Source organism: Ceratotherium simum, chromosome 17, assembly GCF_057802395.1.
Source record: "Ceratotherium simum simum isolate JZ-2026a chromosome 17, ASM5780239v1, whole genome shotgun sequence".
In the NCBI taxonomy this organism is placed as follows: Eukaryota; Metazoa; Chordata; class Mammalia; order Perissodactyla; family Rhinocerotidae; genus Ceratotherium; species Ceratotherium simum.
Window position 1 is genome coordinate 38,220,717 of NC_141916.1, and position 24,657 is coordinate 38,245,373.

General features: G+C 36.5%; 1 protein-coding gene across 7 annotated transcripts in view; it reads left to right on the plus strand.

Annotated features, from left to right (window-relative positions):
- The window catches only part of SOX5 (SRY-box transcription factor 5), a 964,162-nt gene that overhangs the window by 926,926 nt on the left and 12,579 nt on the right, over positions 1-24,657 (plus strand). For all 7 annotated transcript variants that reach the window (XM_087442676.1, XM_087442678.1, XM_087442679.1 and 4 more), the window contains 3 exons: positions 4,306-4,451; positions 21,239-21,347; positions 24,067-24,240. In XM_087442676.1, the coding sequence (XP_087298802.1) occupies positions 4,306-4,451; positions 21,239-21,347; positions 24,067-24,240 (429 nt within the window). The remainder of the gene's footprint in view (positions 1-4,305; positions 4,452-21,238; positions 21,348-24,066; positions 24,241-24,657) is intronic.

Here is a 24,657-nt window from a genome sequence, read left to right on the forward strand (position 1 = left end):
TTGACAGATACCCGGGGTTGGGACATGGATATATCTTTTTGAGACAAGCAATTCAACCCATTACAAGTAGTTTCCTGTTTTTCCTTCTGCCTCTCAACAGCTTCTTTCCTTGTGGTGCAGCCATTACTCATTCTTTCTGTTTAGATTTTATTCCCTCTAAGATTGGAATTTCCAGTTCGTCCCTTTTTTTCTGCCCCAGAAAAATATATAGAAGGGACTTTTTTTAATTTTCAGAATTTTGTTGGTGATGGTTAGGAAGAAACACCAAAACATAAAAAATCAAATTGTGGTGAATTTAATAAGATTACAGAGTCTCACAAATTTCTAACATTAATGATTCCTAACCTACATTTCCCAAATCTCATTTGAGATGCTAACTGGAAGCCATATTGACCTTTGCCCTCTCATTTCCCTCCTAAGATTGAGGCTCACCAAACCTCTCCTAAACACATACCCTCTCCTCTCATCCTGTCTTTAGGTGTAATTGCTGCCTGAATAGATAATGAAGGCAGAATAAAATGTATTGAGTGATCATTTGGAGTCTTTTGGACTTTGATGGGATGACTCCCATTTCATTGAACCTCTGTACCAACAAGAACTGATATCCCCTCACAGATTTTATCATAACTGCCAAATCCTTGCAACAGAATTGCTGAGTGTGAGTATGTAGGGAAAAGGAAAGAGGGAAATAAAGAGAGGAATTAACATTTTTACTGCTTCCTCAGGTACCAAGTGTTATCTACTCCTTCACATGTGTGATTTCATTTAATTCTTCCATAAACGATACGTTCATTTTACAGTTGAGGGAAATGGAAGCTCAGTGAGATTAAGTATTATACTTTGTTAAATGTCACACTTTCCAGGAAATAGAAATCCAGATGCCTCTGAACCCAATGCCCAAATTCCACCTATTTCACTATGCCATTTTGCAAATAAACTAACAGTTACTGAGTAACTTGGACCACTGGTTATACTAAAAGACTATATTAACTCACTTGATTTTCACAACATTTGTGTATCTTCTAAGTGTTTTCCCCATTTAACCAATGAGATCATTGAGGCTTAGAAAAGTAAAACAACTTGTACAATTAATTTAGCTAATAAGTGGCAAAGCTAGGATTTTAATTCAGATTTGTCCAACTCTAAACCACATACTTTTTATGAGGATTGAAACCTTGGACCAAAAACCTAAAGAGCAAGTGAAGAAAAGATCTCAAGCAAAGATACGAAGATGGAAGAGTCAGAGAAGAAGGGGATCCAGTGCTATGATGGGAAACAAGGAAGAAAGGAGTTTCGATAATGAGAGGATGGTCACTGCTGTCATTCTGCAAGGAATGGAAAGTGTTCCTTGGTTTGGGCAATTAAAAGAGCAAGGGAAGCAGAAGCAAAGTTGTAGTAGAAATGGGAGAGTGAGGAGGAATGGGAGAGTGTGATATGAATCTTTGAGAAGCTTGGCTTAGAAAGTAAAGAGAGAGACAGGATTGGAAAGAGAGGGCAACACAAAGTTGAGAGAGACTTTATTTGCTTGTTTTAGGAAAAGAATCTTGAGTACTTACAGGTTGAGGTGGCGGAGATGGTAGAGAAAATCAGATAGATGATATAAATGTCAAAGAGAATAACTGATGGTGAGGTATAGAAAGCTAGAACACAAGTTTAGGGGATTTGCCTCGAAAGAAAGTGGGGTTACCATTTTCACTGAAACGGGAGGAGGCAATGGGCATAAATGGAGATATATTTGAAGCTAGTTTGCGGTAGGAGTCGGGGGGTTAGGGGCAGGAAGGTGAGAGTTCAGCCTTACTGGCCTTTCCAAAATCAGAGGCGAGGCCATTTGCTGAGAGAGAGGGAATCAGCAAGGTTGGGAATTTGGTGACTGTGATGAAAACAAAATGTAAAGAAACAGCAAAGGATCCTATTAATATTCAGCTTAGTAATATACAAATGGCTTTCATGATTTAACACAGCAGATACAAAAGTTTGAATTTCATATAGCATTTAAACTAAAACTCAAGTCCCTAAAAGCAAGAATGTTTATTTTAAAGTGAACACCTATTTCCACCTGCACACGAACACACACCTCAAATTGGAAATAGCTATTACAGAACATATGTCTGTCAGTTATTCACCCCCATAATAATTTGCATCCCTTTTGCATCTATATTAATCATTTTTCCTACACAATGTTATCTTGGCAGCACCTAAAAAGCATAAAGAATTCATACTTTTATTCAACACCATGTGCCACACCATTTCAAATATATTTGTGCTCTGGAGAAGCTAAATAGACTACAAAAATGCATGATGCCAGGTGGTACATAAACAGGGGTTAGAGGATAGAAAATCGGGGTGATCCTCTTAAGATCTTACTAAATGAACATATGCTGAGATCATCACTGTCATATAAGAGCTGTATTTCTTTCCAGAGAGTAGTGTTCATGAACAGAATAGTTCAAGGATAATGTAAGTAAGAAGGTTGTTCGGGAGAACCAAGTCACGAGGTTGAGGATAATATAAGGTTAAAAACAACCGTCTTTTATAGTAAATATTAACCCTAAAGGTTTGACCTAGGTCTGATTAGTTGTTTCCAAATTAATACTTTATTTATAATGAGTAGGGGTGTTTTGTTCTTTGAGTAAGTTCCAATGAATTTAGCTCTGAAAAGTAAAATATACAGTAGCTTTCAAGGCTTCACTATTGCCTGCACTGGGACTTCTCTTTCTGCCTCAAGGAGATCAGAGGACAAGGTCTAGTCTGTGCATAGTAAGGGGGGAAAAGGCATGGATCAGTTAGAAACCTCCAGCACTGAAGCACTATACTAATCTGACATCAGCTTCTTCAGTAGAAATGTTAAGCAGCAAGAAAGTATTCTGTGTTTTTTGGCAATCAGCAGATCAGATAGAAGAGTCTAGCAATACAACGAGGATGTGTAATCTGACATGATTAGACAAGGCTCTTTAGTACCAGAACATTCATAATTGAGACAAAGAAAGAGTATTAATAACACTTTCCTAACACGGCAGTTAGCCATTTTATATTTCCTTTCTTTAATCTTAGTGTTTTTCAACAAATCATGGGATTTAATAGCGTGTTTTGGCAGATTAGAGGATTTATGGCCCAGATGTTTTTTGTTCTAAAAATGGATTAGGGTGTAAAGTTTGCTGGAATCCATGGAACATGTTGAGGCAAGCCGGTCATTTTATGTGTGATTAGTGCCTGCCTTCTGTCTCACAGTCCCTCCATCTGTCACAATTCACTGATGGATCTGGTTAGATTTAGCCTCATGTCACAAATAAGTCCCTTTTCTGGGCAATTTCATATTATAGATTCAGTTTATGCCATTTTATGCCCTAGTTAAAAGATAGGGAGACTGAAAGATGAGATATTAGCTTTCCTTTCAGTATTTGCAAAACAATCTTTTCCCATTGGTACTCTACCCTAAGATTGTGCAGATTATTATAATAATGTGCATCAAGTAAATAAATGACCAGTTCTGAAATTAAGTTAAAAATCAGTTTTACTCCTTACACCTGTTATTCTTTAAAAGCAATATTTTGGGAATTATTTTATTAACTCTGAATTGTGGAGCTGCAGACACAAGCTGGTCACTTGACCATCTTATTAAGAGTGTGAATTAAGTGTGACTGTAGTTACCAGTAACCACGATTTCTTATCAAACAATTACAGGTTCTTGGTTACATTCTGTGCTTGAAATTTAGCCCCTTAACTATTGCAGGTTTGTATCCATAGCAAACCACTGCCACCTGTGGTGTATTTCACCATAAATGGATTCAGGGGAAAAATCCTCTTCTTGCAGTCAGTTAATAATTATTTGTTCCTTCTGTTTATAACAAACCTAATAGTACTATACACAAACTCTAAATTGACCTTTCTAATACTATGAGAGTGTCAATAATTATAGTGATAATTATCAATACCTATATCCCATGGTAACATTTAAATGATCCTTACATGAAAAAAAAAATCAAAGATAGGTTTTATGTTTGCACTACAAAATATTCAGATAACTAAAAAAAGTTTGTTTAAAAATTATATTTTAAACTTCTTTCCAGACATGTGGAAACAACTATATTTCGGTTAAATATTATGTTTTTATTACATATGTTTGGCACCATGTTCATGTATGACTCTGTGATTCAGTCATCAATTATTCATTCATTTTTAGACAAATTCCATTGAGAAATTATTATATGCCAGCCATTACCCAAAAAAGAAGTAATTTTTGTAGTTAAAGGTTAACCTATCCATGCATTTGTACAAAACATATCCTTTGTTCTGGCACATCTTCAGGTTATTTAAATGACCATGATGCTGTCACCAAGGCAATCCAGGAAGCTCGGCAGATGAAGGAGCAGCTTCGGCGGGAACAACAGGTGCTCGATGGGAAGGTGGCTGTTGTGAATAGTCTAGGTCTCAATAACTGCCGGACGGAAAAGGTTAGTTCATAAGATAACTGACTTTCCCAAAACACTTAAATTGCCTGAATGCTTTTCTTCTTTGTCTTTTCATCTTCTCACCCTCAGTATGATGGTTGTCTCTCTCTTTTTCCCTCTGTGGATACAGACCTCGCCATGCCTATCTTAATCAAAACCATCCGGAAATGGGCAGATGGTTATTATTCTCCTGCATCCATCTCTAGACCTTATTGACAATTAATATACCTTTTCTGCTATCAGTTTGCCTTAAAATGAAATGGCATTTGAAATATCTGAGTCTGGGTGAAAGTTTTGATTTACAGAGATGCTTAACTTGTATTTGGGGATGAGCTGGATTTGAAAATGCTGAATCTTCCTTAATCGGCATAAGCTTGGATGATACCCATGCTCTAGTCTAGGTATCCGGGATGCTGAGCTTGTCATGATATGTTTCTAATGCAAAGCACTGTCAAGTTTGAGGTGATTGCACAATTGGAAAATTTGACTTTATTATAAAACAAAATGTGCTTTTTAAAACTTGGGCATTATTATTACACTTAAGCCCAGTGAAACTTCTGAATTTATCTGAGGTATAATAATTTCAAACTCTTTCGTCTAAGCTAGATTGCATTTTATTCAGAAAAGTATTATGTTATTATAGAATGCTCAGAGTGATGTACTTCTTTTGGTAATATTTGATACGTTTTGAATTGAAATTTCGAAGTGTTACCGAATTCCCTTTAAACAGTCCTATAGCTAAATAGATACAATAGGCAAGAGAAAAAATGATCAGCTACTTAGCAATAACTTGAAAGTTAATCATCATGGGAAACTTACGAGTCAAACAGTATTGTCCAGAATGAGCAGATTGCTAATTTGGGTAGCTTTCTGGTTTCTCAGGTTTTATATGGAAGTCGATGTATAATCTCTAAGAAGCTAGCCATCTGCAGAGTGAAGGTGAAATATATGAGTGATCGTGTCACAACTGTACTTTTCTCCAGTCCAAACATGGGTCAAAAGGATGGAGAAACGATTTCAATTCTGTTCTGTTTCTGGAGGGGAGAGCAAAATGGATCAGTATACATCCCTTGCAGTCTCACAACATAGGACGATCGACACTGGTGCAGCGAGAAGGGCACAAAATTTTTCTAGCTAAGCACCAGAAGGAAAGGGGAAAAGCAAAGTGACAGCTCTAAGAAGGAATGATAGCAAGCATAAAGAAATTTATATTCAAATATTTAAACATTCTTGAAAGGACGCTTGAACAGAAATTCCTTTTCTCTGCTCCCCATGTAGAAATGAGTTTAACACTCAGCCAGATGCTAATGCAAAGTGACTCAAGCTATTCCTCGCAAGCATAGCTAAATTGCCGTTATTTGTTAAGCGCATTGAATTCAGCTGTGGATACAGCAGTTGGTTGCATTCAGCAAGCATCTGTACCCTTTTTTTTTTTAATCCTCCAACACAGAGACAACTCTACCTATCTCCCCCCTCTCCTCCCCTGTGCTGGCTGGGAATTGTCAAGTGACAACCGACCAAATCCTTTTGGACGGGAAGCCTTCATCCTGAGTTCTATATACTTGCAAAACAGGCCTTGTGGTTGGATCAGGGAGCCCATTAAAAGCACTTTGATGGTATGGAAATTCATCTTCATGAAGCTCCTAGGCCCCTGAGCTGCATGCTGTTTAGCTGTGGTTACAGATCAGTCATTCACATCGGAGGGCAATAATTGTGCTGACGGCTTGTAAGGCAATGGAAGTACATAAAATAATCCTGGGCCCTCCACCATGGCACTGCGAGTTAATCTTCTCTAATACAGATCCACTGTTGTTCTAACACATGACTTGATGCTGGCTCCAGTGACTTTGCTCAGCCTTTTTATTAAGTCACAGGAGTGGAACCATCTGCATTCACTTTATTCCATAGTGGTCCATTGTTAGGGGACCTTATTTCCACTTCTTGTCCCACCTCCACTGTCATACTTGATCTCTCTGATTAGCACCTCCAATTTGAGTTGCAGGAGTGAGAGTTGTCTCTGTGTAAAGCTACTGTTTTCATTTTCCTTTTTCTTTTGTAGAATTAAAATAACTTTTTTAAAAATTTATTTTTGAAGTAATACCTGCCAAAATCTGCTGGCCAGTTAAGATGTCTCCATTCTCAAGAAGATTTTCATTCCCAAATCTCTTCGCCATGCACTTTCAATGCAGTTGAGTTACATCTTCAAGTATAGTCTTATTTTTATGGGTTTTAAGTGAAAATTTTAAAATAAGAAAGTGAAGCAGTTCCCCTACTGTAATAGTATGGCAAACTCTTGTCATGTGTAAGCAAACCTTTTCAGCAGAAGGATCTGAATTAGTTCCTCCCTTGTGTCACCCTTGACACTGAGAATGAAATTGAGATTATTGGAGCTTTCTTTGAAGCAGATATTACTGTGGTTGCCTTTTCCTGTTGAACTACCTTGGGTGTCGTTTCTGCAATATTAATGATTGATCTATGTCTGTGCAATTCATAGGAATGAGATAATGTCAAATTTATATCTTTTAATTGGTAATTATTCAACATTAGCACCTAGTATGTATTAGGGATGGTGCTGTGTACTTGAGGTACTGTATTGAACAAGAAGATATGTCCTCTGCCTTTATAGAGTTTATAGTTTAGATCAAATTATTATTTTGACTGTTAATCATGGCATATTTATGTGTGTGAGCCTACCTATAGGAACTGAATAAAGATTCCATATGCCTAGTGTATCAGATCAGTCATATACCTGAGTTGACAAAAGTGGATGCTTGTTCTTCTCCATAAAGTTGCATCACTATGGGGGTCAGCCTGGTGGCATAGTGGTTAAGTTTGCATGCTCCACTTCTGTGGCCCAGGGTTTGCAGGTTCAGATCCCAGGCAAGGACCTACGTACCACACGTCAAGCCATGCTGTGGCGGCATCGTACATACAAAATAGAGGAAGATTAGCATGGATGTTAACTCAGGGGCAGTCTTCCTCAAGCAAAAAGAGGAAGATTGGCAGCAGGTGTTAGCTCAGGGCCAATCTTCCTCACCAAAAAAAAAAAAAAGTGGCATCACTATGCATATTGTGTTGTTATTTTCCTAATACTTCCCTTTTTAATAGATTTTTATATTTATGACCCAACTTTATCCATGCCAAAGCATAGGTAGATCAGTAATTGGTTTGACATTTTGCTTCATAGTTCTTAATAAAAGATATAAACAGAATATATGATAAATTCTTCTTATAGTTTGCACTGTCATCTCATATCATTTGAATTCCAAAAGAAGGACATTTTTCTCTCTAAAACAATACTCCTAACTTCCTACACCCAGAAAGTATGTGAAATGTAAAGAGTGGGGGAGATAAAGGAGAGGGAAAGATAGAGAGGAGCTGGGAGAAAGGAAAGAGGGCAAGAAAAGAAATTCAGCTTGGTGCTTTCCATCAATCTAAAAGGTGATAGCATGACCTGAAATCCAGATAATTGGAATCCTGTAATGAAGATCTGTATTCTTGAGTACACAAACCATATACACATTAACTTTTTTTCACATTTCAAATGACCAACATGGTTGTCCCAACTAGAAGGTCTTAATTCTGAAAAGCTGTAATTGGACAGTGGAAACAATTAGAAGTGTGAAGACAGGAACAAATGTTTTCCAGTAATGTATACAAAAACACATAATGAAAGTCATTTTTACTGAAACACATTTTAATTGAAGACTTCTAAAAAATTTTTCATTTCTTTACTTTTCTTGGAAGTGTTTCAACATACCCAAGAACTGTGCATGTCAGGTTTCTTGGAAACTCTGGGACACAGTGTTATTTATAATTGTCATCTCTGGTTAATTATAGTCTGATTGTATATTCAAATAATGTAATCTTTTGCCACACAGCTCTGTTACAGATTAGTGTTATAGATGAATAAGTAAGCTTCTCAGGTAGGAAGAATCAGACATTTGTTTTGTAAACAACACCCACTTTGCTTCATTAACCAAATGGCACAGTTTTGACCATACAGTCAACTGCATACTCAGTTTCTGATCTTGTGTTTGAAGGTATCCATACCCAACAGATCGTAAAAACCTGTTTTTGTCCTGATTCCACCAGGCAATACTAATGTCATAGAGACCCAGTGCTCTACACTGAAATGAGGAATAGACCAGAAGTTTCCCCTCTTATTTTCTTCACTCCCAATGTAGTTATCCTAAGAAGATGATGCCTGTGCTGTAGTATCTTTTAGAAATGTATTTCATTACATGTATCAGGAAATCTAAATACAGTAGCTTCAACAAATAATGATTAATTTTTAGCACATAATGAAGTTCAGGAGTAGGAGGTTGGTGGCATTAGTTCATCAGCTCAGTGATGTCAAGAGTTGAAATCTCTATGATTGTCTTGGTTTTTCCCTTAGCGTCGCAGAATGTTGCTGCACCTACAGCATCCCATGAAGGCAAGCAGACTCGGGAAGAAAAAGTTGTTTTCTCTTTGCTAAGTTCAGTCTTCATTCGCATAGGGATGTTCTTCATTCCTCCTTCATTCACATAGGCATGTTTTACTGCACCCCTCAAACTGACTTCACAAACGTCTCATTTGGGTAGAGCTGGGTCGTATGTACACCTTTAAGACAATTACTGGCCAAGGAAGAGAAACTGCTTTAAACTGATCATGAATTATTTTCTGGGACTAAGTTAGAGACCTTATCCTAACCTCCCAGAGATCAAAGGATATCTTTTTTTTTTTTTGTAAGAAAGGCAGACTGCCACATGCAGCCTCATTTGGATGTGTCTGGAGTCTTGGAAGCTTGACTACCCTACGTTCCCCTACGGACCTTGAGAGCTTGTTTGGAGGTCCTAGCTGGATAGCATGGCTACTCGTATACCCTTAACCAAAGAATGATCCTCCTCTATCAGGGAAGGTTGTCCTCTTTGACAGAGTTCACAGCTTCACGAGAGTTGCACATGGAGCAGTGAGGGAGGAAGGGGACACTCGCCTAGCCAGCCAGATCAGCCACGTCAGCCCTGGCGATCAATGGGGTGACATGTTGCAACCAGATCACCCTCACATCCAAGGGATATCTTAAAATCAAAGATTACATTGACAGGGAAGTAAAGACAGACCAGAATGGCTATTGGATAGGAAAAGGCCATTGTCCTCCACAGCTACATTATAAAAATGATATCAAGGGGCCGCCCCGTGGCTTAGCGGTTAAGTGCGCGTGCTCCGCTGCTAGCGGCCTGGGTTTGGATCCCGGGCGCGCACCGACGCACCGCTTCTCCGGCCATGCTGGCGCCGCGTCCCACATACAGCAACTAGAAGGATGTGCAGCTATGACATACAACTATCTACTGGGGCTTTGGGGGAAAAATAAATAAAATTATTAAAAAAAAAAAAATCAAGGCTCTCACATATTTTCTTCATAAAACTGGTTTGTTTTGATTATTTTTATATTTGTTGTCATCTATCTAACTACTTTTTCTCTTCTACTGTTACATGTCCAGGCCTTACACTTTGTCTGTGGTCCATAAAGAATTAAATTATATACAAGCACATGTACAAGAAAACATTGCTCAATGACAGGGTAAATCAATGAATGTGTGCTCACATACATGTTCTCTACATGATAAGGCTGACTTCTGTATTGCTTTTCATATAGAAAACAGAGGTCTCTCACAAAAATAAACGTGTGCATGTATTTCTTAAGGTAGAGAATTTATTCACCAAATGTTAATTGCCTGCAGTGTACCTGAAATCTAACTACCTACACATGGCTATGAATTCATCTGTAACTGCAAATAAATGGCTGGGAAATGTCTTACTTTTTCTTTTGAGGTTCAGTGAAAATTCTTTGCAAATTTCCATAGAATAAGGTGAAAATCTGGTGAGTAACATTTATGTTTTAAATAATAATTTACTCGTTAATGTCACCAGTTTCTCTTTTCGGTTGTCAGTCATATTCATAAGAAACCTTACCACAGACTATATAGACTGATTTGTAAACAAAGGTTAATTTTATCACTCTAGCACTTGGAAACTCTTCCATCACAACCTCCTCTTTTCTACCATTGTCAACCCTTTTATTTCCCTTTAACAGAGCGCCAAACATGAAATGACAGTGACCAATGTTAACTTAATGTGGATGTTTAATAACGAAAAAAAGTGTGTCAGTCTCAGCATTACTTACAAATGGTAGTGAGTGTATCGGATGGCAGCCCTGTAATAATTTCACATCCATCATTCTTTCCTGATGCTTCGCTGGCCATCTGATGGATGGGGCCAGCGGTGTTAATTCTTCAGAAACTGACACAGTGTATCTAGTTCAGCATTATCTAACACGTGCTCCTTCCCTTAGATAAGGAGAAGGCTTGTGAGAAATTGTGAATTACCGGTTTTGCTTTGAAAAAGTGGATATGAAGGAACTCATGCCTCTGCGTTCAGTGCAAGATACTACAATTAATTAATGATTTATGGATGGCTTTTGTAGATGTTGCCTTCAGCTAAAATGAATTAGAGAAGTCAAATTAGAACTAGATATTTCAGTGGTTAGAGGAAAAGCTTCATGAAGGAGGAAGGCATGTTAGGTAAATCCTTCAGGAGGAAATGAGATAGATCATTGCAAAGTGTGGCAAAGCAGGAGTTTTTATGGGGGGGAGGGTGTGGGGGAGTGTGTTTTTAACTGAGTCCCCAAACTTTTAAATCTTCTGGTTAGAATTTGCCTAAAAAAATTAAAGTAACATAAATGATTAATATTTTCTCTTTATAAAAGTGAGTATTTTTTATTATTAATCTCTATATTTACATATAATTATTTGGTGACTTGAAACAAAATCTGAATTGAATATTTGCCTTTTTATTATTGGCATCTGTCTACTCTGAAAATTTATATAAAATGAATAGGGAACTGCTTTCTAGGCAACTGATTATTAGAAAATCTAGACCAGCTTTTTATGTGCAAGTTGGCATTTGATCCTTAGGTTTGCTTTTCTTTTGTTTTTCATTCATAAAACTGTCTTAATTCTGAGTGTCTTAGCTAGGGAACACTTCTTATGGGACAGGAGGGGAGAGGAAAACCCCTTAGTGAATATTATCAGCACAGAGCAGCCAGTTTTCAAAGACCATGACAAAAAGGCAAATAGGTATTATGTCATCACTCATCCATCACTCTGTATGTCAGCCTTTCAATAATTCCAATCGACATTCTCGACAGGCTGGTGCAAGTTAAAGAGGCTGTTTGTTTCTAGAAATTGAGTATAGGCTGTCTATAGCCTTTTGTTCCAGATGGTTTTCCTCTGTGTCTTTTCATTTCTTTCTTGTTCTTTCTTTTCTTTTTGGGGGTATTTAATTGAAATACATGCCGAGTTTGCAGACTGCAAAGATCAGAGCTGTTTTCGTCCAGCAGTGGTAACTATGCATTAAACATTTTGATTTGTTTGAGCTTGAAGTTTAGTCCTTTTTTGCCATTTGCTTCATGGAGTTTGTGTATATTTACAGCCTCTGCATTTAATGGCCACATGCCTTATTTTCACAGATGGCCAGTGGAAGACTTTTTCTTTCTCTTAGTATAGCCTGCTTTCAGTTTTGCTACATTTGTCACAGTGCCACTACTTGCAGCTAGCAAGTGCCCACGCTTGGTGGGGAGCAATTATGGTGTGAGTTTTTAAGGAGCTTTTTAAAGGTTTTTTTTTTTTTCCAGTAAACTTTTTATGGTTTAATTTTCAAGCCTAGAAAAGCTGTGCATGTTTTCAAACAGAGAGTCTTGTGTTCTTTACATCATTCTGGTAGAGGGGTTAGTGCAGGATGGTCCAATAAAATGAGACACAGGGCATGCCAAATGGGGCTTTAGACACCCACAGGCCTACTGATGATTGAAATTGTCTATTCATGTAAAGGTATGAGGATATGCTCATAATAGTATTCCGGAAAAAAGCAAACTTGAGAACACTATGTAGAGAATGATCTAGATGTTTTAAAAGTATATTTCCATGGTGCATAGATAAAAGACTAAAAGAATAATAAACAATAGTTAAGCCAAGATGATGAGATTGTAAATTTGCATATATGTCCTCACATTTCTGATTTTTCTAAGTTTTCTGTAAGTAAAATAAGAATCAATTTTGCTGTTTGACCAGAAATGTTATTTTTAAAAACCCGATCTGTTAAGAATGGTCTTTCTTTCCCTTCTCCCTTGCTGCCTTCCTCATCCCCAAGATCAAGTAGCTGTCTTCAAGACATTTAAGCATTAAGGCACTGAAATAATTAGAGAGATACGTGTTTTTCAGTTACCCTCTTATATTTAGTAGATGTATTGTATTCTCTATTTTCATTTACTGCAAGCTACTTTAACAATTATGAGGAAAATATTCTGAATTTAGTATTTATTTCAAATTGTCTTATTGAATCTTTCCAATCATACCTTTTCTCCTCCTTTGCAACTGAGAAGGACTTGCTTATGAGGCATGGGAGTAATAACGGCTATTGATATTTATTTAGTGACTTACCTTTTTCAAAGTGCTTTCATATCATGTTTCAGTCTCGTGCCGTAATGTAAGCAGAACAGTATTCTTATCTTTGTTTTAAAAATAAAAACTTGAGATTTGAGATTACAGGAATTCAAGTGGTAGATCAGTTTTTAAGCCAGGGTCTTCTGACTCAAATTTCAGTCTCTTTTCTAATAGAGCATGCTGAAGAGGTTCAAGAAAGTAACCCAGTGCCTGTTTGATTAGCTTGTCCTCCAGTGTTGGTCATGTATATAATTTAGTACATTTTTGAGGTTTTATCACAAAAATCTCATTTAAGCAATCACCATCTCCACAATTTATCTTTTTTCAATTCTTTGTTTTTCCTGTTTCTGCTCCTTTCCTAAGTCTTCGTTTCTTCACCACGCACCACCAGCCCCTTCACTAGAGAATGAGCTAGGAAAGTGAAAAGAATATGTTCAATCTTATTTATTTTGCTTCTTGTAGTAGCTCTGATAAAACATGTGAAGGTTTAGTCGCTCTTTACAATGAGATTTTAAATATCTATTCTAATCTATATTTTTCTCTGCCTTCCCTTAAAACTACCATGGATAATTGAAAAGTGAACTATAACCCTGATATGCCTGTTTCTATTTGTCAGACCCAGCATTTCTGAGCCAAGCCATGACTCTTTAAAACAGTCCAGTTATATTTATTTAACTGAGTTAACTACTCGCTACTGAGGCTTCGTTTGTAAGAATGCTGACAGTTTTATAGCTTTTATTCCGTGAAAAGGAAAAATTAAAGAGAAAAATTCTGTACGTTTCTGTAGCTCAGTAACTGAGTTACCCATTGTTTGTAGAACAATTATCATCAGACAACATTCCAGTTTTGTGTTTACATCTGTGCGGCCCTCCCGCCTACGGACATCCTGTGTAGGTTATTTTTCTTTGTTGGCCTCTTGTGTTTCTCACATTAACCCTTCTGATTTGACTCGGTGTGCACAGTATCTATATCTACCCTGGTCTGAAATAACAACAAAGTCCTTTTTTTAGACTTCGGTTGAGTGCTGATCACATATACAGACATTTGAAAACTCAGGTCTTAGTTTTTTCCTCTCCTGCCTCTCCTCTTTCGCATGTACTCACCATAACTTTACCTTGACAGTATTCATGTGTACCTTCTTTATGAGTGATTTGTTTTCTACAGATTCCTTTGAGTGGCTCTTCTGTACATTGGACCCACAGGCTTCAGTGACTTCTTCCTCTCCATGGCAGTGGTTTTCTGTTTTAAGGACTAAATTAGTAATGTTGAATTTGGGCATATGACTGTGTCTTTCACAAAGTACTTAAATCTGTAAATATGATTATTATTGGACAGTCTCTTCACAAAATATTTCTCAATAACCTTTTTTTTTTTTTTTTTTAAGATTTTATTTATTCATTTTTTTTCCCCCCAAAGCCCCAGTAGATAGCCGTATGTCATAGGTTCACATCCTTCCAGTTGCTGTACGTGGGACTCGGCCTCGCGTTGGACGGAGAAGTGGTGCCTTGGGGCGTGCCCGGGATCCGAACCCGGGCCGCCAGCATCAGAGCGCGCACACTTAACCGCTAAGCCACGGAGCCGGCCCTCAATAACCTTTTGTTCATAATTTGAAATATCTTCCTTTAATTTAAGAAAATGGTTATAGAATTCTCAATTATGAATGGAGTGCCTTTAGTTTTCGAAACTTAACTTGGAAATTATCATTTGTGGATAGAGAAAACATATATAATTTTAAACATTTGTCAAAATATTTTAATTTGTTTTAGGGAGCCCAGTCGAGTAGGACATAGAATTGAAGGTTTGGAAGAAAATGAAAAGGGCCTTCAATTCAACCTGTCATCTGACGTTGAATTGCCTCTTCAGTATCTCTAATATGCCAGGCAGGTAGTCATATGGCCAGTACTTGAAAACCTCCAGGAAGGTGAAATTTTTTACATCCTGAGGCAACCTATAACTCTTCCTTCCGTGGTTCTTTTTCTTTCACCTGATAACTTACAACCATTGGTTGGTGTTCTATCTGTTGACTACATATGGCCAAATTCTCTCTCTTTCACAAATAATAGGTCTTGATTCTTTTTAAACATGGACATAGTTAAAATATTTAAAGACAGCTATTGTTGATCTCTTCCCACTCCATTCAACTCTCTTTTTCAGGGTCCTGTGCAATTTCTCCATCATGACTACAAAGATATTGATAGGAATGTAATCTAAAGCTGAGTTAAGTCCAAACGTTATGGCCATTGAGCTTCCCTGGTCTGCATTCCAATTCCTGTAGAAAAAGAAATTGAGGTCATTATAACATTGTTTTTCTTAATCCAACTAGCTTCATGTTGTCACCACATCCTCTACTAAGTACTCTGAACTAATTCTTATAACAGTCAGCTCTATCTTTTTTGGAATATACGTTAAGTGCTCAGGTTATTGTTCCTCAAATTTCTCTCTTCATTCATGAAAATCAGAATTAGTTATTTGTCATCAACTTTATAATATTTCTCCCACTTTAAAATCAATTCTTTAGAAATGATAAAGAGGGATTCATCAATTTTATCCACAAGTTAATTTTACTATCTTGGAAAGTTACTCATCTAGATTAAGACTTGAATTCATAGAAACTGTGTGTTTCTTTCGAGACTATTTCGTCTATCTTCAACTTCATAATACTTCTTAAGAAAACTTGATCTGCCAGTAGATTTAAGTTTGATCAGATTGCCTGATGAAACTAAATTTCTAAGAAATTTAGCTAGAATTACACTTCAAGAAACATTTCATGAAGTTGGCTGCCAAATTTGTTAAAAGGAAATTAGATTGTGGAACAAAATTATGGGTTCTAATTCATGATCTTCTCCACTAGGGGAATCTCTGAATTTAGAAGGGGAAAAAATCAGGATTAGATAGGGCTGATTTTGTAGATGACTAGACCAGAGGACCTTTCCAACCCCTTAGCTCGTATAGCCCTGTGATTCTCTGATGGAGAAAAAGAATGGAAGAATATTCCTAAGGGATCCAAGATTTCAGAGTACCAAAGTATCTGGGACTATCCTAATGGATAAATTCACATTTGACCAGAGTAAAATTAGTCAAAGATTTCTTCAACTTGCATTTTTCTTGATGTTGGAGGGAAGTGTGTGTGTGTAATTTATATATAATTTACAAGAAAGCTTTTTCTCCCATTTGTGCTGTTAGGTTATGTGGGTAGATGTTTATTTTTTAGAAAATGACGATCTCAATAGGGAAGGGTGAAAACGAGAGGTGGAGAAGTGCACACATGCATTGTTTCTTTATATTCTGCTTAAGCTGATGAAGAAAATCTCCAACTGATAAATCGTTATGACATTATAAATAATCTTTCATCTTCTTCGGTGGTCTGTGAGTTTCACGTAATTGGAGGGTTAAAAACCTTTTTTGTTTCTTTCTTCTTCCCATGTCATTAGTATAGAAGGAGACCATAAAAAAGTACAGCCAGAAGGGGTTTAACTGTTACTGAGTCAACATTTGACAGTCACACTCTATTCTGTCATTTCATGCATGTGCTTTTTATGAGTTTTATAGCTTTGTGAGCTTTATTTCAGGGATGTCCATTACGATAGCTGATCCACAGCCCATCTCTCTCTCTGTATATGTGTTTGGTAGCGAGCAAATCTTATCACTTACACAAATCCCAATTTCAAGAGGTAATAGAGGAACAGCTACTCATGCACTTTAGGCTTAGGTAGCTAAGGAAATATCTACCTCCTCTAAAGTGCAGTTTGTGTGTTTTTTTGTCTTGATTGCTTTATGAAATATCAACAAAAAGTATGCATTTGAGCCTTTACAAGCAGTGGATTTTTAGTTATTTTCTGTATAAACTGAAGTAATGGAATAGGAGAAATTTTCAATTTAAATAAGTGCTAGACTTATATTATGGAGCTGTAAACCATCACGCCTGAGCACCAAATGGAAAAGAAAAAAGATCAAATACATTGTTGTAGATGATGGACAAGAGAAAAGAAAAAAATCTCAACAATTTTTAGAGTTGTTACCAACATTCTCCTTTTTAATGCATATTTGTCCACTACTATGGTCGTGGATAATAGAGGATCATAACCATCGCAGAGTATTTAATACTCATATTGAACTATTTCTGTAAATCTTTTGTGTTAGGAAGAATCGTTATCTTTTCAATTTCCTCCATTGACCTTTTTCCCTAATATTAAAAGCATATCTTCCTTAATTTTTAAAAAAAATTATATATATATGATGAGACCCTATCATATATTTAAAGCCCATTTTAACAAGTTAGGATTCTGGGACTCAGGGAAGTTAATTGACTTGTCTAAAGTAATATGGCTAATATATATGGCAGAGTTGGTTAAGACATGATGCTCCTGATCCCCAAACCCATTATTTTCTAACTTCAAATATGTCCTCCTCCCATTAACCCCTGTAGCATTTTGCCATCCAGAATGTTGTTGGCTTAGAAAGTACAGATCTTTCCTGACCATTCCTAATCAACTCATTGCCCACATTTCTTTAGATATTTCTTGGCTCTGCTTGTTGATTCTCACCATAGCCTGGTGTCATGTGCAAGCAATATATGTGCTGTTTTCCATTATGCAAGTCATTGGATAAGCCACAGAGCCCAAGACCAGCTGCCAAATTCCCTAAGTGAATATTAACACATCGATAATAGTTCTTTGAATGTTGAGTTTTAGCGTTATTCATTTGACCCCTACAAACTATATGGTCTAAAACATTTTTTTCTTGTGTAGATACAATTCACTTGGATCTTTGTTCAATTCAACATTGGATCAGAGATTTCTCAAGTAAAAAATAGACTTTATTTAATGTTTCCCCTTGATCTTAGTAAATCTACAGAGTTGTATAAGATTTGATTAGCCAAATAGAAATCATCTTTCCAAAGGAAATCTAGTTGTTACTCAATTGCTAGTTTTTATTCAAGAGAGAAAGCATACAGATCATCTTGTTTGGTCTTTATAAATCCTCAAGACTATTTCATTTTGACTACTTTGTAGTAATTAATCTGTTTGCACCTTCTACTCTGAGGTTACTCAGAGCAGTTTGGAATTTTGGCGAGTATTTCTTTAAAAATGTGTTTATTTTTCTTTGATTTTTGTTTTATTTCTAATAGAAAAAAGGTAGAAGAGAGAAGACCAATGAATCTTGTCAGTTTCAGATCTGCATTTGGACAGCACGGAGAGGGCAGTAAAGTATAAGTGCTGTACTTTGGATTTGGGTTCAAAAACACGGATCGTAAAGTGGGGGCATGGGGTGCACTTTTTCTGTACAAATTCTTGACTAATGTGGTTTTTACTGGAGCCAGTTAGAACTAAGAGTATAAGTTTGGTAAAAATTGTCACCTGTTCCCATCAACATTTTTTTCTATTTCCCCAAACTCAATTTCTTCGGTGTTTCCTATTTTCAATATCTTCCCCATTGCCTCCTTCCTACCTGATATCTACTGTCCTCATTTTGTTCCAGCTGACTCTATTTAGAAAGGATTAATTTAATTATAAGAACTTTGACAATCAAAATATTACCTTTTCCAGTAAGTTTTGTACACTTGAAAACAGGCTTTTGGAAAGGGAAATATTTAAACCAAGGAACAGAATCTCAAATGGTTGAATTTTAGACATGATATTACATAGGTGGACTCTTTTGGGAAGGAGATGGCCAGGGGTGGGTGGGATTAGAAGGAGCAGAATGAGAGGAATCTTCTCAATGTACCAGCATTTGTGCTTTATAACATTTCACTGATTCTTTCTCCTCCTATATACCTGAATAGATTGAATTTAAACTTTTGAAAAACTATTCTTAAATCAGCTAACTCATTCTTTTGGTAGTTCAGGATATTATCTACACTCTATCCACATATAGATTTATATCTACCTCTATACATAAAAACTAAGTATAAACTTTTACAGGATCTTTTCATATGGAATTATATGGTAATTATTTACCATATAACCACTATATTTTATATACCATATATTTACCATATAACCACTAGGTCTTATTATATCCTCCTTACCTCAGTTACTTTATGTCTTCAGAACTTATTGTCAGTGAAGGCTTCTAAATTATGGCAATATTACCATTTTGATATACATGCTATTTTAAAGTGTTTTAATTAAAGGCACACCACATATTCTCAAATTCCTCCAATCACCTTGCATTTTCCCTGTTTACATGTCTGAGAATTAGCTTACGTGATTATGCAAAGGGTCACAAAAAAGGTGCAGCTTACCATGTTGACTTCCACTATCTCCCACTGACGTCCTCTTGAGAAGTATCGTAAATTCCACTTTTGGGCAACTAATTGAGTCATTTTATTATACTGTGTGCTTTGGAGGCAGATATTTAGAGGTTACTTATTGTAAAAATGGATTGTGACTTTCCTGCTCATCATTTGCTAGTTTTAGCCTCTTGGTAAAATGGCACAAGATCCATACAGCTGAATTCAGAACCTTAGAAGTCACTTAGGATTTCACTTTTTCTACTCTGATTGTCTTCATTTTGCTTTTTCTTCTTGAAAGATTTTACTTCAGAATGGAAAACTCTCTAGAAAATATGTAGCATTATTGCCTTATACCCTGTTAAATCAAACCTGGGAGGTGATCCATTCCCGGTACATGCCCCAAAGATAGTACAGTAAAGTCTTCATTGACCTGGGGACTATCAGATCATGTTGATGGAATGTGGTTTTTTAATGTAACTGTCTTCTATTTTAACAGCTACATTTACTCTAAAGAGAGTCTGTTAAGCTGGTGTCTTTGGTGCTCCTGAGCTCAGTTGAATATATATAGTAGACTGTCTCAGCAAAAGAAATCCAGAACATATAAAGCAGCTGAAAATGCCAATTTCACACATAAAACAAATTGGGTCAGGTTCTACATTTTTAAGTATATAGTTTATCAACTTTAGTACTATATAATCCTATAGAAGAAAAGTTGATGTAACTATTGGGTTTCCAGTTTTACTACTGTATTTTACAGTAGGAATTGTACAGATTGACAATTTAAAAAAATTTTTTTCTATTAAATCATGTGCAGAATTTGATGAATAGATAACAAAAGTTCCAAGGCCGCTAAATTAAGAGAAGTTTTTATCTAGTATGTACAGTTGTAATACTTTTGGGGATTTTGCAGAGATAAAGCATGTACTGTATTAAGAATTTCAGTACCTATTGGCTCTTGATGGGAACATTACTTGGGCCCTTTACCTGTAATACAGTTATCTTAAGTAGTTGATTATTTTCTGTGAACATTTTATTGTGTCAGTAGCTGTTCTGCGGTGTATGTGGTTCACTTGTCCAATTCATGGCCATGTTCCTCAGAAAATGAGGTGAATAATTATAAAGAAACATGAGCAAATTTTATGAAATCCAATAGATGCTTTTCTTAAAACTGTTTCGGAACCACATCATCTTCAGAGTAGTGAAGGAGAGTGCTAGAGAAAGTTGTAAACCTTTCATTGTATGCATTTACTGTTCTTAAAATCGCCCAGTTACTTAATTTGGAAGTAGTTTAATATCTCATATAGTTTAGATTAAGCATTATATTTTCCTTGAAAATAATTTAGTTTGTAATGCCATGTTCTCCATGAATTCAAATCAGTGTACTGCATGCTTTTAAACTACTTGATGTCTTTGCAGATCTAATTTTGGTATATTTGTATCTCAAATAATTCGCCAACTCAATATTTTGGCTTAGCAATCCAAATCAAATTGTGGTCCAAGTAGCAGGCACTTATATTGAACGTACAGAGACTTGACAAGCAATTAGCAATGAATATTTAAATGTCTTCATTACCCTTGCATGAGGAATGCAGATGGCATTTAGGAGGATGGCAACCAGAGGGCACTACTGTGAATTATATTTCTATCATTTGGTCACCTGACTATTGGAAGACTTTCTCTGGGCCCCATGCCACTTCTATACTTCTACTGTCTGGCTAAAAATAAAGCAGGCATTCCAAATGTAAAACAGGTTGCTTCCATGAAATTTCTGTGCACATTTTGTGATTTGGGAAGGTTATCTCTGGGGAACCCAGCATATATCCTTTAGGCATACCAAACCCAAAAGCCAGGACTGTGGAGGGAATTCTAAGAATCAGAGTTCCTTCAAAAATCCTGCTGATCATTTGCTTCACTTACCTCAGCATAATGTGCTGAAAGTGCAAAGGTGTGTACATCCACGTCCCATCCCTTCCAGGAACTAGTGTGTTATAGATGGCCCAAGAAAAAATGTCTTTGAATAATTATAATTTTGAGATTGAGCTCTCATTATAAATTTATTTTTTTTTAAGGAAAAAACAACACTGGAGAGTCTGACTCAGCAACTGGCAGTTAAACAGAATGAAGAAGGAAAATTTAGCCATGCCATGATGGATTTCAATATGAGTGGAGATTCTGATGGTTTGTGAAAATTGTTCATATATATTTCAATAGCGTGCCAAAGTGTATATTTAGTGAAAATTAAAACTACTGAAAAATATACAAGACTGCCACCTCGTACCTGATCGTGACAATAGGAGCTCACACGTACTGAACAGTTCCCATGTGCCAAGCACTCTGCTGAGTGCTTTGCAGAAATCGTCTCATTAATCCCCAGCACAACTGTGAGAGAAGTACTATTACAGATAAAGAGATTTTGAATCCTTTTTTCCAAGGTTACAGGGCCGTAAGTGCCAGAGACAGGTCTTGGATTCAAGATGGCATGATTATAAAGCAGATGCTTTCAATCACCGTCTATTCTTTCTCTTACTTCCCTATTTCTTATACCTGAAACAAACTTTTCAGAAATTTGTTCATATAGGCTCATTTCTAACTTTTCATTTGTCAAACCCTGACCAGGATACATTGCACAGAGCACATTTTCAGGATTGTTTGTCACATTTTGAAACCCTTCCCTCTTATACTGTCTACCGTACAGTCTGGTGCCCAGCCTACCCTCTATAACTCAACTAGAACCCCAGCTGCACAGCCTCTTGCTTTCCTGACATGCCTGGAGACTTCTGTTGTCTGTATCATTTTCACCATTCTGAACATCCACAGTGATAGCTAATTAAACTGATGCTCTTAATAGCACAACAAAGAGGGAAAAAGAAGAAAGTGCTGTTCCTCTTACACTGAGCCCCAACTGGGAACCCCTCTCCAAAGTCAGGTGACATAAATGCATTTTAAGAGCGTGGTCCTCCAATGTGTTACCATTGCAGAGGAAGTTCTCTGCCTGTAGAAAAGACTGCTCCAGGGCAAACCAGTGAGAGGCATATTTTAGGACAGAAGGGGTTCCCTTGAGTCCCCCAAAATACACAGTTGTCTACTCTGTGCCCTGGGCCATATATTCTACATTAGCCAGCCGGCTAGCCAAACTTGAGCATTTAACTAGATAGTTTTGTCAAAACTGAATTTAATTCAATTGGCTATCCAAGAAAAGTCTGTGTTTTTCTGGCCTATTGTGTCCAACATTTCCTTCTATTTTCTACTTTGCTCAGCTAAGAATAAACCTGGCCTTAGTAAATACAGAGAGCTTGTTTAGCTCTGATGAAGTCACATATTGTTCATTTTATTGCCTATGTTGCTTTAAGGTGTAAGAACAAGAAAAGGCAGATGTGCAGATGATCATTTGCTAGTTACAAACCCATTTTAGAAAGATGTTGCCACATATTAGCACTCATTTTTGTCAATAAAAAGACAATTACTGGTAATGACACATTTCATAAATTTTAAGTTGTATTCACATGATAAAATATACACATAGTAATCAGCATTAAAACATCAAAATTTTGTTGCTGTTATTTGTTGAATTCAGTCATGCTTGTATGCAAAATATTTCCCAGTCTTCATCAGACCAAAGAGCATATTATGAATGAGAAATAATGAGAAACTCTACCAACATATATGCAATGTTTTTTGTTTCCTGCTGTGGAGGTCTTCAAGTTTGGGTGAATTTGATTGATTCCTATTCCTTCAAATTAAGAAAAGAAAGGAAGAGGAGTATGAAGGCAGAAAAAAAAAAACAGTGTTTTTATTGACAATACAAGCTCTAGAAATCTCCAAATTATTTAAAAATTTTATTGGCTACTAAATACATATCTTCCACCTTTTGTAATGATACCTCTGGAAAACTTAGTGTCAGAGTTTTATGTTTTCTTCTGCTTCTCCTTATTTTCTTTGTCCAAACTCAAGTATCTGTGGAAGCTTTTTAATCTGCTGAAGCTATTCTGTAAAGTCACAGAAAGCCTAGAGAAGTGACTGCAGCTCATAAAGGTTCCACTGTGGCTCTTGGTTGTGTTTTACTGTCATGAGTCTTGGTGATTGGAATGTAACTTGCAGTGGGTCTCTTTGGATAACGTAGATGTTAGGGGGAAAATTCAGGGGAATGAATGTATTATTTTTTTCACCATAAATATGTGGCTGTAGACTTCTTAACAAACCATAGTAATTTAACTATTCTTTTGTTCTTTTCCCTATCGTTTTTAAATATCTTTTGGGGAGCAGACTCTCATTGCTGCATCAGCATATTTCATGATTTGTTAGCACATAATTGCAAAGAAAAGCCAAACACATTACAGGAGAATATCTATATTGTATTTTAACTTCAAAATTTTATCTAGCAGCATTTTTATTTATATAGCCTCAGAGAGAGGAAAAGGGCATGAATAGTCTATGTTCTGACAGTCTTTAGGTAGTAGAGACACATCCTTAACTGTAATCATCCGTACTGACGAATATACTAGTGTTTCACAATTTTGTGAGCCTCTTTACCTATTTAATATTTCTACAGTACCAGCATCCCTATTGATCTAATCCAACTATTCTTTTTCCAATTTGCATCAAAGATAACGTATTCAAGTTTCTTGTGTGCTCTTGAAAGTAAATGGTGAAACAGTCCATAGTCCATTGAAAGAAAGGAAAAATATGTTAGAAATGGATTAAAAACAAAAATACATTTGCCACCACAAAGCTTATCACAGAAACTTCATAAACAAGCATCTGTCTCAAGAACTGGAAGTACCATTATCAGATGTACTTTTTATTTTCAGATATTTTAGTAGACTAAAAAACAGTAATGCAAGGAGGAGAATTGCCAAAACTTTTAACACTAACATGAAGCAATGTTCCCTGTTTTTAGGAAGTGCTGGAGTCTCAGAATCAAGAATTTATAGAGAATCCAGGGGACGTGGTAGCAATGAGCCCCACATAAAGCGTCCAATGAATGCCTTCATGGTGTGGGCTAAAGATGAACGAAGGAAAATCCTTCAAGCCTTCCCTGACATGCACAACTCCAACATCAGCAAGATATTGGGTAAGAAAAATATTAAGGGTTAAGTGATGTATGGAATAAATGTACAGTTCTGTTTTGCACAATTGTTGAAAGAAACTGAGTTTTGAGGCCAGGCGGCTCATGTTATCTGCTTAGCATAACATGATATGTACCATCATTGAGCCTTGTCTTCTGATGATGAAGCATTCCATGTTTGTCAAGAAATGTGCCCAATTTCTATAGCGAATTTAGTTGTGTGTCTCTATATTAATTGCTTTAATATTTTCTTTAAAAATCTAGAAATATTTGTACTGAGACTAGGAAAAAAGTTTCTTTCATATCAGCCACTTACTATTGATGTTAACCATATTTATTCTCGTCTGTTGTAAACTGTAGAAGTCATCCGCTTGTGGAGGTAAGGGTGGAGACGCAGGTGAAGTGTGTTCTAGTACTGTAATT